At 34.7% G+C, this 17,475-nt stretch overlaps 1 protein-coding gene across 1 annotated transcript in view; it reads left to right on the forward strand.

Moving 5' to 3' along the window:
• The window catches only part of EBS3 (Alg9-like mannosyltransferase family), a 91,001-nt gene extending 77,808 nt beyond the window's left edge, over positions 1–13,193 (forward strand). Inside the window, exons 6-10 of the mRNA XM_089792641.1 lie at positions 11,402–11,516; positions 11,674–11,812; positions 12,072–12,268; positions 12,446–12,535; positions 12,677–13,193. Of these exons, the coding sequence (XP_089648767.1) occupies positions 11,402–11,516; positions 11,674–11,812; positions 12,072–12,268; positions 12,446–12,535; positions 12,677–12,922 (787 nt within the window). The 3' untranslated portion in view covers positions 12,923–13,193. The remainder of the gene's footprint in view (positions 1–11,401; positions 11,517–11,673; positions 11,813–12,071; positions 12,269–12,445; positions 12,536–12,676) is intronic.
• Positions 13,194–17,475: the final 4,282 nt, after the last annotated feature.

The raw sequence follows: 17,475 nt of genomic DNA on the forward strand, positions 1-17,475 counted from the left end.
GAAAGGACAAATAAGGGAAGAACCCTCCTTTGTTCAAATTCAGGAAAAAATTAAGCAAGATTGGGAAGTTGGCGACCTACAAAAAGAAATGTCCTTTAAAGAATACCTTGATTTAAGAGACCTACAAAACGGATTGTCCTTCAAAGAATACCTTGATTTAAGAATGAAATATATGGCTCAAAGAGGGAGTAGAGAAGGATTCTTCAAAAAAGGAAGGTAGGAAAGCTCAATATTCCATATTTTGAGGGAACAAAAACATGTCTGCTAGAGCCTAGGTGCAAAAACTTGACACTTACTTCCAACTAAACCCCATGACTGAAGAGGAAGCCACAAAATATGCAGCTCTCCACCTAGACGGAATAGCACATGAATGGTGGCACCATGGGATGATAACCATGAGACATTCCAAGATTACCTCCTGTCTAGAGTTCATTGAAAGGGTGATAGAGAGGTTTGATAATAAAGACCCCAAGCTGCATTTCAAAGAACTAACCCAAGTCAAGTACCACGGATCAATAGAAGAATACATCACTGAATTCCAAAGAATTTCAGTGCTAGTAACAGACATATCTGAAAGGAGACTAATTGTACTCTTTAATGACGGGCTACAAGATCCCTTGAGAGGAGACGGTACAGGCCCGAAATCCTCTCGCCCTACAAGAACTCATCAAGGAAGCTATGTTTGAAAGTGAAGGGAAAATTCACTATATTGAAGTAAGACCTAATTGCGAAGATGAGGAAAGATTGAATTGTAATACAAACTCAAAAGGGAAACCTTTGACGGAAAGTAAATAAGAAGAAATTCTAGCAAGTCTAGAAGGACCTACTCACAAAGCATTTCAAATCCAGGCCCAAATTAAGGAAAGGATATAAGAGTGCTCTTGGACAGTGTCTCTACAATCAACTTCATCAGTCAAAAATGGATCCAAATCACCGCATCCCAGAACTCAAACACAAAAGGCTTGACATAAGACTAGCAAATGGAACATCCACATGTAGCAACACCATAACTCCTCCACTTACCTTGCAGATGGGAGACTGCACCTATTCAGCCAAATTCCACATTCTTCCTTGAATGAAATACATAGGTCCCTTTAAACAAGATGTCAACAACCAAACATTCAAGATCAAGAGAGAAGGGAAGAAATATACTCTACATGGATTGCAAACTAGAATGATATCTTTTGCCAAAAATGCACCATCTCCCTATTCTATCTATTATATGCTCGACAAAATACCTCCAGACTGCTCCAAGGAGACTTCCTCTCTACGTGGCCAAGAACAAGAGCATCAACCGAAGATTGAGGCAATCAGAAAGAAGTGTGGAACTTTCAGAGTTTGTATCAACTACAAGAAAACACTCATAAGAGCTGAAGGTCAAATGCTTGTGGGCAAGCATTTTGAAAGAGGGGAGATTGTAATATCCTATTATTAAAATAGTAAAAGAACAAAATGTAAATATGGGCAAGGAACGAAACATACCTTGTCTTTGTATATTATCTGCATTTCTTGCATTTTTATATCGTAGTTTAGAATTGATCTAATGATAGATGGAGGTTGGCACTTCCCAAGGCGTCCATCCACCATGGAGAGACTTAGCCCTGATGATATGTAAACTCCAGTTGACCACTTGTATATATCATCAATGCTAGTGAGCTCCATGATGGACTGATTGCTTGATGATTGGATTTTGCAACTATCATCATGTGATCACCATCATGATATGTATCACATTTCGTATGCATTGCAATCCACATAAATGATATGTATCACATTTCGTATGCATTGCAATCCACATAAATGTATCAATCCATGATTTTCCATCCCATACATATGCATAACAGAAATACATACATACATGACATCCACTTCATACTTAGATACATCCATGTAGATGTAATTGCATAATCGTCATATTACATAATGCATTAACTGCAAAATACTATCATTCCCACATCATTTGCATTAAAGTCTACATATATCAAGCATCATGCATATATGCACATACTCTGCAATGATACTAACCGATATATATATATATATGCTTGATACAATAATCACCATGCACCATAAGACTTGAGTGATATATGATCGGGCATCACATATTCTATTATGCTATAAAATACCCCGATTAGTCTAATCAAGCTGGCATTGTTAATGTCTTAATGATAATCATTCATGATTAAGTTCATCAAATAATCATGAAAGATTATCTGGTGAACAACATTATTATCAATTGTTATGAAGGTGATGTCTTTCCACCTGCACCCTAGCCAATCAGCTCACTAAGAAGTACATTAGATTTGATATTTGATAAACAGATATATTTCCCTTGTAGAGTGCTTGGTTAAGAGCATATAAGGTTGCTATAACAAACCGCTGGTGCAAGCTATTCAATTATATATCAGAGATGTCATCCTTTAAAGAAGCATAATCAACTACTGCTATATCAGAGATGACTTTACTGATCAGAGAATCAGAGCACAGACAAGTCGAGAATATCAGAGACGGCCTATATCTCTGCCATTTAATCATCATTGCGACCTGTATATATAGTGTGGACTATATAAGAAAGATCAGAGACAGCCATTCAAGTTATAGAGCATATTTCACATTGTTTTATCAGATAAAGCCTTTCTATCACTTGTATGCTGCCTTCTTGAAGAGTATACAATTGAAGTATACTTGATTTCCATTACTTTCAGCATTTGCATTTGGAATTACTATTAATTGGCATTTGATATTATCTTGGGCATGCATTTATATAAAAATATAACTGAATCAATTGCATTGTTTACTTCAGTAGATCAATTGACTAGTAGAATTGCATAAAATCTATAGTGTGCCATAATTGGCAAAATGGGGACATTATAGCTTCCTTTCAACATTGATAAAAAGTTGTTATTGGCAGCGAATGGTGAAGATTTTTTGCAATACACTTCTTGATTATATTAGTCTTGGGAATGAAAAAGTGTGAATCACTGGTGAAGGAGAAGCTTTTAATATATAGACATCATTGAGAGTAATTAAGGATCCTTCTTGTAATAGGTGTTTCCATCATTTTTGATTGATGGGAAGATTGCAAAAATAGACCATTGATCAGCATATGGCAATGTCCCCAAAAGGGACAATGTTTTTGAAGGCGGTGGATTGTGAGGGTTAAGTAAAAATGCAAATTCATTGCCGTTACTCTCATATAATCTATTGAAATAGTAGGGCTTGAAAATGTTGTCCATGTCATAACAATGGTAAAAATTGTAGGGCAATTGGGTCTATAGTGGAGGCTATATATAGTCACATTTTTAAGGTTCCATGTGCTGTCCACTTTTTCAATTTGATATTGTAAAAGATTGGCATAGAAATTGAGTGAATCAGAGTTCAAATAAATCTAAATGGAGGGCAACAAGAACCAAATGTTTGTGACTAATCATCATATGTCACAAGCCGTAAGATCTCCAAGTTGGAGATGTTGAAGATAATTGAATTAAATTTTCACATATATTTGACATGTGATATGTATTTTTAATACCATGTTAGGTTGCCGAAACATCTGCATGTCACAGAATGGTCTTCTGATTCTGAAGGTACAAGAGGTCTTTAGTTCTATGGTCATCAACAATTTGTAGATCGTATGGAGGCAACCAAGCACAAAAAGGGCCCAAAAGAGTAAAAGCATTGATCCTAGATGATGAGTAGTTGGTTCATGTGGAATATGTTTTGAATTTCATTGAGCCCATTGCGAGCATAATTAGGTGTGCTGATATTGAAAGCCCATGCTTGGGTAAAATTTATGTTGGCATGAAATGGTGGAGAAAATAAGAGCAAAAATAGAATCCAAGGAAAATGACCCACTGGAAACATTTTTCAAAATTGCGCAAAAGATTATTGTTGATTGTTGGAACAAGATGACCACCCCTTAACATCTCTTACCCTTTCTTTTGTCACCAAAGTATTATAGCAAAGAGGTACATCCATTTTGGAGAAGGGTACCACTATATAGGGATGGGGAGAATGCAATTGGCTACAGGTCTGCATTTAGAAAGACATCTTTTAGGTACCACTTCAGAGCTTCAAAAAACCCTGATGAGTGGTGGTCTTTATGTGGTCAAGGCTTCATTTACTTGCAGCCTCTTGCAATTGAAATTGTCTCCCAAGTATCTATCTTTTAGACTTTTTATTTTTATATTTTTCTTTTTTTAATATATTGCTATCATGCTATATATTATATTTTAGAATAGTATAATTTTATAATCTAGGTTCTGAATTATAAAATTAAATATTTAATGTTTAATGCAAACTCAACACATTTCATGTTCCTTAGTTGAGTGGAATTGGAGTACATACTTCTCGGTCAAGCACAATTGTTTGGGTGCAGAAAAAATAAAATAGAGTATTTGGTCTATATACACCCCAATCTTCATGTCTTCTCATACAAGAATCCTGAATACAATTTCAGTATGACAAAGAATTGGGATTTAACCCTTGAGCATACTGATTCAGACGTTAAGATTTTCAACTTGCCAAAAGTCTCTATGGATAGGGCGACTTTTGCACTATCAAAGCTAGTGGGAGTGGCAATCCAATTGATTGTGGTTCAAATGAAAATGAACCAAATGTTGACCTTGATGCTTTTGATGAAGAAGAATATGAATATTAAATATTGATTGTAATTTGAATTTTCATTGTGTCATGATGTCTTTAGACTTGAGTATTTTCATTTTTGCAAATTATGAATATGAGGTATTTAAATACTCCAATTATTGGCAATTATAAGTATTACTGCTCTCTCTCTCTCTCTCTCTCTATATATATATATATATATAATATGCATGCATGCATACATACATACATATATCCATTCAGATCTGCACCAAAGGAAAAATTATATTTCTCATGATATCCTACTTGTTTGTAGTATTTGTACTTGGACAGGCAAAATAGTAATTGTGAAAACTCTACTTGACCAATTGAATGTTGGATTGTGCAACAAAAAATGAACAAAGATTTGATGAAGAAACCGAAATGCCAATGTGCACCTAATGCTGGCACCAAACTCTTTGAAACTAATTGTGGGCTTAATGCTTGCAATAGACTCTCTAAAGCTTAGGTTTCACTTGGAATTTCAAATCTAGATGTCCATTATGAGAACCCTATAACCTTACCATTCAAGTACAACCTCCTTGTACAATTTATTGTTTCTTTTTTATTTAAATATAATTCTTAAATACTAAATTAAGTAAAAGCTAAATTTTTTAAAATATTGGTAGTCAAAGCTAAAAATTAATATTAAAAGTTTGAAAAATATTAAAATCTTCAAAATTATAAAAATATGTTTTTTTAATACTGAGATTTAACTTCTTCAGTAAATCTTGGGTTTAGGGTGATCTAACTTTCAAAGACATCATCTTTGTTGTGAACGAAAGGAAAGGGACTCCTTGTTCAATAGTGTTCAAGGGGCTGAGTGAATGGAGAAGCATATCCGAAGTAGCCAAGACAAACGATTTGCAAATGATCTATAGATCCCAGCACTGTTGCAGAGTTCTACTCTTGAAAACCAAAATGTTTAACACCATAACCCCCTATGAAACCCCTAACAAGTTTTGCAAACCTTAGTATTTGTTATTGCAGACCATATGATTGAGTATGAACAAGCATATTAAAGATTTCAAACAACAATTTTTTAGTTCACTAGATTTCAAAACTTCTGTAACAACCAACATTTATAGACAATCTATCCACACAACCTAGTAGGTCAACTCCCATGGGGTTTTTGGCCCAAAGATAGCATTTTATGTGGCTCTCTTTCTTGAGATACGAGAAGGGATTATTGTCCATCCCTTGTACCTATCCCACAATTGGTCTCATTCCCTTAAGATTCCTATCGGCTCCTCTAGAGTGGGTTCTCATCAACTTTGTTTTGAGATAGATCACTAGTTAGAGAGAGAACATAGGGTTTTCCATCTTTGCAACATTGCAAAGCCTGAGACTGAGGAGCATTTCATTTTTCATTACCCTATTTATTATGAGATCAGGGGGAGCCTCTACTGTCATTTTAGGGAGTCTCAAGATCTCTCGACCTTTTTTAGAAACATGGATCAAAGGCATCTCGCCCTTTACATTTCGGAGGCTACCAAGCTTCACTGCCACACATTGCAGCACCAAGCTCTTGTTTGGTCACATTCATGCCGGCCTATCACTTCTTTGATGGAAATATTCTCATTGATGTCAAGAGCTCTCAAGATATTCTTGAACCTTGTCATTGATGTCAAAGTTAAGATGCCAAAGCATATTATAGAATCTGCCAAAGAATCAAGACCAAACAAGTTCCAAAGTGACAGAGACTGAGCGTGAGTGAAGTATCATGCATGTATATCAACATGTCATAATATGGATACTTATGTGGCTAATCTCATACTATGTTGTAACTGGATCTGGAGGCCATAATGGAAGTATTGTGGAAAGCAAAGCAATCATATTTCTATTGTGTTTGTAGAAGATTTATAAAGCAGCTATTTATATCAGGTAACAACATGTCAAACAATAATATGTGAAGATCTTGATGATGACAAGAGTAATGGCTATGACACAAATACAGCAGTGAGATATGTATAAGTATATGAAGCAACATGTATATTTTCTAAGAGTAAGTATGAGGAATCATATCTCTCAAGAAATCAAACATTTGGGAGTTTGGCAGCCAGAAAGTTACAAACTGATTACAATAAACAGAATATATGAAGGGCACTCAAAATAAGAAAGAGATATGCAATGAATCAAACTTTGTGAATACACGTTGTATAAGATCTGCATAAGAGCAGCGAAAATATATGAAGTCATGCAACACGGTGAATATACACAGGCAGACTTAATAAACAAATAATGGTATGCAGCAGCCGTTGATATGTCTTCCCACGTCACACAATATGGTGTATGCAGAACAAAACATAAGTCAAGAGAAAAATAAACTATATCAAACAAAAGTAGAAGTTTCAAAGAGCGCAAAATGACAAAATTCGTTGTCTTATCCACAAACAAGAACAAAGGGGTAGCGAATATTTCATTGAAAAGCTATGTAAGACAAGTTTGAATAAAGACAAAATAAAAAGGTGTCGTCTTTCTTAATAGAGAAAGAATTAAGGAGGAAGCCCGATAAAAGACAAAATCTCCATGTAGCGCTATGATGTGATCACACCATATAGCAACTCATCGTGGATTCCCAGCGAATTAATTCAGAAAGAACAGACTATATATATTCAGTGGCGACGAAAAGTCTTTGTGGTCAACAGCATAGAAAACGGCAGAAATTGCAGACAAGGCCACGTAAGACACATTGGTAGTGAATATTAAAGATGACAATACAAGTTTAATCAACAATGTTGGAATCGTGGAGCAAGGAAATTAATATTTTAAAATAAATATTGCCCAGATATGTGTGGAAGACGTGAGTCATAAAACAGGCATAAAAATGAATATTAACATTGGTAAAGACACACAAGTCAGCGGTTTGAATGAATATGTTTGATACGAACAGTAGAAGGCAGAATTGTTTAATACGCACAAAACAATCTCATAACATATGCACTAGTTGAAGTTTTAAGATGATAAAATAAATCAAATGAAGGAAATGACTACTGAAAGTCATAAAGTTTGAGTTATGTAATTCAATTGTTAATTGAACTAATAGTTATGAATAGACGTCAGTTACAAAAGGGCACAACTCTTTCATGAAGAGATACGTAAAGGTATATATATATATATAAAATTAATGAAGTAAAAAGTCACTCTGAAAGTGGAAAATATAGAATGAAATATCTGAAATAAAGTAAATAAAAAGAATACAGAATTAAGATGTGCAAAGAAGCTGAAATGAAATATATATAATCAGATTGTAAATCTGATTCATATGTATATGAGTAAGTTGAGTGACATAAAGAGAAAAGAGATACATATACAGATATAAAAGTGCATGATAATATATGTATAGATATAAAAGTGAAATATAAGCAGATGTGAAAGAGGATGTGAAATATATGCCAGTAAAAGAAGAGTATGTGAATTCAAATTAAGAAAAGAGATATAAAGAAGAGTATGTGAATTCAAATTAAGAAAAGAGATATAAAGAAGAGAATAAAAAATTACTTAAATTGTCCATCATCAGTTGTGTAAGCAACATCGTCAAGATGGAAAAAAGAAAGTTTGTGTGTAGTGGGTTGGTGTTCACGAAGACAAGCAGAGGGAGTTGGAGCTTCCTATAGGTCGGAGCCTGTGAAGTGTGGAAGTCAGAGTTTCAAGTGAGTAGGTGGTCATAAACATAGAGGTCGTAGCCTCTAGTAGGTTGAAGCCTACAAATCATTGTAAAAGAACAAAGTTTATATAAAAGCATTTTTTGTCATGGTTTTCTCCCGCATTGGGTTTCCACGTAAATCACTGTGTTAATGTGTTAATGTGCATAATTGTTCATTTTAGCATTTGAAGTTATTGCTTGGATAAAAGTTTTAAATTGGTGAATTTCTTATTATACTGATTCACCTACCCACCCCCTAGTATAATTGTGTGCTCTTCATTCTTTGCAGGGCTCCCCTTAGCTCGGGGCACCAAGCGTCAACTTGGTCCCTCCCCAAATTTTTCCAAATCAGTTAAGCCCCACAAAGGCTCTTCTCAATAGTGGTACACTTCCTCTTAGGACACCCCAACAATAGTCATCCTTCATGACTTCTCAGAGATGTTCCGGGCTCACTCCTTGTTCCTCGTCTTACCCTTCGGTTCATAGGTTCTTTGCCGAGGCTTCGGCCTCCTACGGGTGGCATGGTCTCTTTGTTGAGATTCTCCCTCCTATTGTTTTCGTCATTTCTTTCTTGCTTGGTTGGGTTTGTAGTTTGTTTCTTGTTCTTGTTTTCTCAAGCACCATTTGGTGTTCGTCCTATGGGTTGGCCCCTTGTAATCTTGGCAGTCCTTTTGATCCATTTTGTGGTCATTAATAAATTTATGTTATGTTATCTATCTAATTATAGTGGTTCTAGATTTAAATAGTTATCCTAGAATGTTGATTTGTTCCCTCGATAATTTCTTAAATTTCAAAAATATTTTTTAGCTTTTTAAAGCCTTCCTTTGAAATGAGCAACTTTAACCCTTCTAAATTTGTAAATTTGGTATAAAACCCTTGTTACACTCCTTTGACTTCTGCAGATGAAAAATGTTTGTGATGGATCATAAAATCCATAGACCTTTTTCTCCATCTAAAAGAAAATCAATAAAGTGTGTTAACCTAAAAACTTGCAAGGATGCACTACACAAATTATATAGAAAACACTCTTCTCATCCCAAGAATATTGATCATTGCTTTGATTATGCAAAGAAACATCTCTTCTCCCGTAATAATGATGCCTCCAATTTTGTAGTGTTTTTGTTCTCCCTTTTTCATTTTTTCTAATTTGAGGCCAAATTTGAAACTTTGGGGATCATGTCACTTTTCAAAGCTTTTAGACCAAAATTGCACATTTCGATCTCTTTCACCACTTCTCCACTCTTTGTGCATTTGGTGCGAAATTGCCCAATTTTCGTACCTTGACGCTTCTCACGTATGAAGAATTTTTTGGGATCTCTATGTATGGTCATGCAGTTTGGACTCTCTAGCTCCTTTTTGACTATCTTTATTTTTTGAGCACCTCATCTGTCATGAAAAACATGTCACTTGAAAATTTGTTTATTGTTTGCATACTCCAATGGATTGTCACATAACCCACAATGCACATCACTTCTTTTTGCCATTATTCATTTGTTGGGCACCCTAGTGGTTTGTTGCTTAAATCATCAAAGGCAAGCCACTTTTGTCACTTCACAATTTTTTTGTGCTTTATTGCTTTGTTGCATGACTCAAGTCTGTCTTGCCACTTTCCTTCTCACCAACATAACATTTTTGTTTGGATTTGTCTTTTTCTTTTAAATTTTAATTTTTTTGAATTGAAGTATTGGAAATATTTCCTCAATGGCTACAAAATGAAATTGAATAGAGTTTGAAATAAGGATTATGATGAAGGGCTATAAAGACGAAAATCATCATTTTTACACAATTATGACTTAATAGAGGAAAAAAATGTTATGGGCATAGTTTGCAAACTCTTTGAATACTCTCAGAGTTGTCGAGTACTCTCAATTTTTTTTGCAGGCCGAGTATTCTTAAGTTTAACTCGCATATTTATAGATGTAAAAAAATGTGGGTAGAAGTGTCGATGTAGAGAAAACATTGGATTAGATGCATTTTTCATATGATGTTAGTGCTATAAAACTATGCATTTTCTCTATTGAGATGTCAATTTCTAATTGAATATGTTTTGTAATTGAATTCTACAAAAGATATATGTTTCTTTAAGAGATTTTAAATTTTAGTACTTTCTGAGTTGCCGAGTTTTTCTGCAATTTTTGTCGAGTATATGCCGAGTTTTTGCCAAGTTGAAAATTTTGGGTTTGCCGAGTACTCTCTAAGTCCGAGTTTGCAAACTATGGTTATGGGTACATGGTAACAAGTAATTAAGTGATGATTATTTTTTGATTCAATTGTATAATTTCAAGTTAATCTTCATTGACATATTTCATGAGTAGTGGCTCACAAAAACTCCTCTCTCATGACCATGAAAGGTCCACTTTGTACTCGTTACATTTTGTGATGATCATATGAGTGAAACACAAAAACTTCTAGGTGAAAGATCTGCTATGCACTTATTAAATTTAGGTGAAGCTCACAAGTAATGAATGAGAGTGCAAAGTTGACTTTCACAGTCATGAGAGATGAGTTCTTGTGAATCACTACTCACAAAATATGGATATTGACCTGAAATTTGAAACTATGCTGTAGACTCCTAATAAATCATCAAAAAGATTGATAAATTTTAAAAGACCTATATAAAAATAATAAGCAATATCAGAGGACAATAATGATTTTTTTGGGTGGTTTGTTGAAGATTTGATATACATTTCATTCCGATAATTAATGATACTCCAAGTTTGTAGTTATGGTAGCGATTTTTTTATTTTGGTCAAGGCAGTGTACTACTAAACATTTAGATTTTATACAAATCAAATTTTCTGTTGCTGGGTCTTGGTATTGTAACGAAGCTTGGGACTAAACCGTGCCTTGCCAATTTACCCAAAGTTACAAATGGCATTAACGTTTTAATTCAATGCCAACTAGTAGGTTTTGGTTGAAATGAAATTTGTAGATTAGATAGATTGGGATTAACAGTTTTTCTTCTACAATTAATGTAAGGTATAGAAACTAGAACTAAGCTATAGGTGACAGGTTCAAGTTTCTAACGACATACAATCACCTCTCTTAAAGGTTTACAAATACATTTACTATTAGATGAGTTATGATGGCTTCTAATCATGTTCACATTTTAAACAGGTTTTTATATCCTATATACCCTCTTATATGCTTAGCTGCAGCAGCTGTGATAGAGAGGTTTCCTGATTTAGTCCATAGGTTTCAGAGTGTGCAAGAAGAATCGTTGGCTTTTATGGTAAGATTTGGTTTTCCTTGGTACTTTGTTCCCTTCTTGACATTAGCGATATAGGAAAGTTTAGCTAAAGCATTTAATTTGGTATGTTCTTGAAAGAATATACAAGTGTTCTCTAGGTATTGCAGTTCTTGAACTAATGGGTTGCATGTGGGAGCAGGTTGCAAAAATTTTAAGGCCCATTGTGCTTGGTTTTATCTTAGCTGTTTTCCACAGTAGGACAAATGCACTTTTATACGGGTATTCTGCTCCTGTGGAAGTGTACAAGCACCTGGCAAATTTAAGCAACATGGGTAATGGTAAGAAGAAACAGACGGGTGAAATAATTTTGTCCTTACTGCATTGTCACTCTAGGACAGATTCGTTTGGATAACTGTTAGCGATGAGCACAACAATTAGGTACAAGACAACTATTTAAATAACTTGGGGACACTTGGTAATGTGATGAACAGGTTACATCTTATATGTTTTAAAATACATTCTCTTCAGATAAAACAAATATGAAATTGCCTTGAATTGAAATTTCTCATGGTCTTTGAATAATATATAATCTTGCAGAATCTGTACTTTGTGTTGGGAGTGAATGGCACCGATACCCTTCATCCTTCTTCTTGCCCTCACACGTGTCTGAAGTGCGATGGATTGATGATGGTTTCAGAGGACTCCTCCCAATTCCTTTCAACGAAACACTGGGTGGAACTGCATCTGCTCCTAAATATTTCAACAGTCAGAATAAGGCATCTGATATACAATATGTAATTACTGCAAATTGTTTCTTCTCTGCTTTGAAATACTTTAAGTAACATATGAATTGCGCAAAGTCGGAATATATGGTTTGTAATCTAGTAATCTAGGTACTTACTCTGTAAGAGACATATTTTCTGCACCGTCTGAGGAAGACCACCTTAATTTGTGGTGAATGTTACCTGCAGATCAGGGATCTTCAAACTTGTAGTTTCCTTGTGGAGCTTGACCTGAAAAGGGAGTATGCATCCCGTGGCTCTGATCAATCAAAATGGGAGGTACGTGATTAGGTTTTTATTTCCCCCCTCTAATATTATGACACAATCAAATGATTATCTATGCTAGAGTCGTGATCAGATCTTTCTGAATGTAGTGTTTACATCATTGCTTGTTTCTGATGAGATGCTTTCTGAATGCAGACAATCTTCGAGATTCCTTTTCTGGACAAGGACAAGTCTCCTGCGTTCTCTCGAGCATTTGCTTTACCATGGGTATGGGAAACAAAGAATGTGTTTGGCACCTATAAATTGCTTAGAAGGAAGCATATTATATCTGGAGAAGGCTCAAATGATATGCACATGACATCTGGAGAAAAATTAAATGATATGCACATGACATCTGGTGAAAGCTCAAATGATATCTGGGTATTCCCTGGAAGTAATTAGTATAGAGTGTTGGACAACTGGTCTTTGTTGTATTTGACTGGGATCTTGGTGGATGGATGATTAGTATTCCCAATTGTTCCTTGGTAGATGGATGAATAGTAGTCTCAACTGCTGTTCTGTACAATACTTTTATAACCAAGTCAAAATGTACCATGCTTTTTAACAAATGGTTCATTTTCACTTGATACTATACCTTGCAAAAAACTTGCGAGGTAGAATTTTCATCATGCTCTTATGCTACTAATGCAATGTAGTGCAAAATCGTTGAGAATGGCTTTCGTTATAACATACTTGAATGAGTTCACTATGAAGCCAGGCAAAGTTATAGCGTTCTCTTTTCTGGAGAATTTCATTATCTGCAGAGAAAAAATGTTCCTTTTTGGTGGGTAAAATATTTTATTAGAGCTTAGGCAAAACTGCAAAAGTTATGGATTGGTTTTGGGGAGGCACACACTGCAGGCAATAAATCATCCATAGATATATTAAAATATTTAAATAACCAAAGTTTGGTTTTGATTTGCAATAGTTATGGATTGGTTTTGGGGAGGCACTCATTCGAGGCAATAAATCATCCATAGATATACTGAAATGTTTAAATAACCAGAGCATGGTTTTGAAATAGAGAATCATTGACATGATCAATGGAGCACAACTCTAAATGAGGCACCCGAGAGGTATATTTAGGTATAGATATTATTATTATACATACAGGTTCTCAAGGAAAACTCAAGAGTGCCTTTTTTTCCAGTTATATATGGTAATTACCCTGGTTTGTTTCTTTGGACCGAAACCTGTTAAACGGCTTAGTTTGCCCAGTTCTACTAAAAATGCGAAGCTCTGCAAACACAAGTTGATGAAATATTGCTTTCAACTTACATTAAACTTGATTTCACCTTTAAATATGTGTATATACCGACAAAAGGTATATATATATACCCGGTTGCTAGTTAGACAATAATCTGCCCTCAAGCACACGGAAGAACTCTATATATATATATAAACAGAACAAATTATCTTTATTTATAAACAAACTAAACTACAATATGTTGGTCATACAAACAGCCATTCTTAATATTTCCTTTTCATTCATCACCACTATATTTTAAAAAAATAGAATGAATATAAATTTATAATGCATAATTTTTTTTTTTTCGACTATAAAGTAATTTTTATATCAGGCTACATATTAATATTAATACTATACAAATAGGATGTAAGGAGCAAATTTTTGTTTTAATATAAAAGTGATTGTCCAGCTTTTGTAAATACATTTGCAAGGTGATATTTGGATTGACAATGAGATTTGGTTATTTGTATTAAGATTGCTTTTGAGGTGATGGTGCTCAACTTGCTTGCTTTGACAATGAAAATTGGATTACTTGTCATTGCCATCATAGAGATGTCATTACAAAATGTCTTGTTTTATTGAATTTGTGGTTTCAAGTTTATGTAGGTTTGGGTTCAATAAGAGTTTAGGTTCGGCCTTGAGTTCATCTAGGGTTTGAACTTGATTGCTCGAGGTGGACCCATGCATCCGAAAAAGGGCCCAAGTAAAAAATAAATTAAAAATTAGAAGTGATCCCAACCCTAATTTTGGCATACCTTTTTTTTTTTTTTTTTTGTCATTTAACCTCATTTTTTCAACACAAAATTTGCATTCTCACCAAGTTTTTCTTCTATTTGGTTTTGAAGGTTGGTGATTTAGCTGCCACAATTGCACAACTTGCCCAAGTCTCTATAGATGATGCAACTCATGTGCTTGTCATAGATATAGCAGGGGAGAAGTGACAATCTAATGGATTGTGGTTTAAATAAAGTTGAACCAAATGGTTGACCTTGATGCTTTTGAATTTTGATTATGTTTTGATATTTTGAGACTTGAATATTATAATGTTTGCAAAGATGATATTATGTGGTATCTACAAACTTTGTTTATCAACAATTATTGATTTATGAATATCTCTCTTATGTTATACAATTATATTTGTATTTTGTAATTTTGATTTTTGAACATATAATATATATGCATTTGTGTGTGCAACTTAGTAAAATGTCAAATTTAGTTATTTGTAACAAGACTGCTTGTGAGATTGATGTCTCTAAGGGGCTTCTGGAAAAGATAAAGTTGTCTTCTCCTCTTGGGTCTTGGATTCAACTTCTTGATTATGAGGATATCCTCTTTAGATGCAGGAATGTCATATGACTGACCATCTAGAAGTGCGTTGTTCCTCTGACAAAGTTTGTTTGAAGAAATCACCTTCTTTGTGGATGGGGGTTTCGGATGACCACTATACAAATTAGGAAGTGTCCACAGTGGTTGATGGGTTAGACAACCCTTCTCTTGTTGATTCAGATGAGGTTCTGCATGATGTCTCTAGCGGTTTGAATGTTGTCCCTTCGATTGCTGACACTTCTCTTGTTGTGGGCTCTTCTCCCGCTCCTGACTTTGTTGATTCATTTGATGTTCGTTTGGCAGATTTGAGTTAGAAGGTTGTTGTTGGCCCTTTTTTTTGTCGCTAGCTCTTGCCAGAACCATGTTGTTGGTGCTTTTTTTGTAGATGGGGTTTTGGGGGTTAGTGGGGATTGACAAAAGGCTGCTGGGAAGGTGGACGATGGTTGGATATCAGTTGAAGGAAAAAAGGCAAGTCCACCAAACCCTCATTTGATATGGCTTTACGTTCTCATAAGTTGGGACCAAAATGTAAATCTTGATGGACTTTGGTTTCTTGAGCTATTTTCCCTCTTGTAGGGAACTTGGGTGTGTCCCTCTAGTTTGTCGAGTGGTTTTCCACAGTGGTGTTATGGTCCTCATTGTTATATCTTTCTTCTCCCTTTGTACAAGGTTTTGGGTCCTTTCAAACCTTGTTTTTACTTAATCAAAACAAGATTGCTTGTGAGGTGTAGGTTTACAATGTGCTTGATATGAGTGTAAATTTTGTATTCCTTGTCATTATAATTATGGACACATCACATAAAATAGTCGTAGCCAATTTTTTATGATTATTTCAAATTGGTCAATACTCTTTTCCAAAAAGCTGCCTTATCATGGGGCTAAAGTTGTTGAAATACATTATGCCTTTTGCTTAAGATAAGGAAACAATTGTTTTCTTTTTGGACCCCATGAAATAGCACATAATTTCATGTTAAAAACATATGTTGAAGTGCTTTCCTAATTATAAGAGATGCAATACAATCATTATCAATATATTACAAGTTCAAGGTTATTTTTAGGTGGATGATACATCTCGTGATATTTTGTTTCATACACATCTTCAAACCATTTTTCCTTGTGAATGCTCTTTAGTTCCTTTTTTTAATATGAAGTGAAAAATGTTTAATGATATTTTATTTATCTTTAGATTAAATGAACATCCAACGATGTAAGGGTAATACTGTTTCACCCAAAAATATGTTTAGAGAGTTTATGTTTGGTGTGTATGTATTTCTGGATATCCATTTGGGCAAAATAGAGATTCCAACTCTCAGATTAACATTGTTACTTTTTTAGGTTAGTATTTGGTGCACCTCAGGATATGTGCAAATGCAAAAAGGGTTATCTTGTTATAGAGCCTTAATTATGAAAAATTAGAGGGTGTGAGTTGGAGGGAAGGTTGTAATTGAAATTTCATCTGCTCCAGAAAAAATAAGGTCAAAAGGTTTCACGGTTTGAAAGTTATTGCAGTTTTAAGTTGTTCAAAGACTTAGAAATACTTAAGAGTAAGATTTGCGGCACTAAACAACCTCATACGATCCGAAAATATGGGGGATGACTATCAAGGGTCCATTGAGCTATAGAGCACTCATAGAGCTTTCTAAAAATGTAAATAGGTACGTCAATTAACGTCTTAGATCAAAAAGTTATGCCTCCTAGGAGTTGGACTACTTTTTCTAGAACCTTCTATTTTTTTGCACTGACTTCTAGTTTGAATTCTAGAACCTTTCTTTTGGTGCAGACTGCCAAAAGTCAAAATGTAAATTGTATTTCTAACCCTAAACTTGATACAATCTACTTAAGGTCAAGTTTTGAGGTGTAAAGGCAATTTTTTGGTGGAGTTTGGGAAAAGGTACTTTGAGAAGGGTTTTTCTCCAGAATTTGATAATATTGTAGCCCATAGGACATGTATTTGGGTATGTTTTTGTTGTAATGCATGTAGCAACTTCTTATTTCAAAGAATATAAAGTTCCTTTTCTATTGTTCATTTTTGTCTCATGTTGTGCCTTCATCAAGTGGTATCTGAGCAAGAGTTTTTGATTGTGTAGACAGATCGCCAACATGAGGTATTTGCACCAGGAGTATGGTTGTGCGTTGTCAAGTGTGAGCACTATAAGAAGAGATTTATAGAGGGTTGAATCTTTTTATAAGAGATGAAAGTGCGGATGAAGTTGAAGAGAAAAGAAATGCTGAGCATGAAGGGGAAGACAAAGTCCCGAACCAAGAGGAGGAAAGACATTTGAAGACCATTTCTAAGATAGGAAAAAGACCTAAGCTTGAGTTCCCCACATTTTTGGGAAATCTTAACTCGGGGGAGTTGATTGGTTGGATCATGGATTAG

This window comes from Cupressus sempervirens, chromosome 7 (assembly GCF_028749045.1).
Source record: "Cupressus sempervirens isolate cs-2001-9-10 chromosome 7, ASM2874904v1, whole genome shotgun sequence".
Classification (NCBI taxonomy): Eukaryota; Viridiplantae; Streptophyta; class Pinopsida; order Cupressales; family Cupressaceae; genus Cupressus; species Cupressus sempervirens.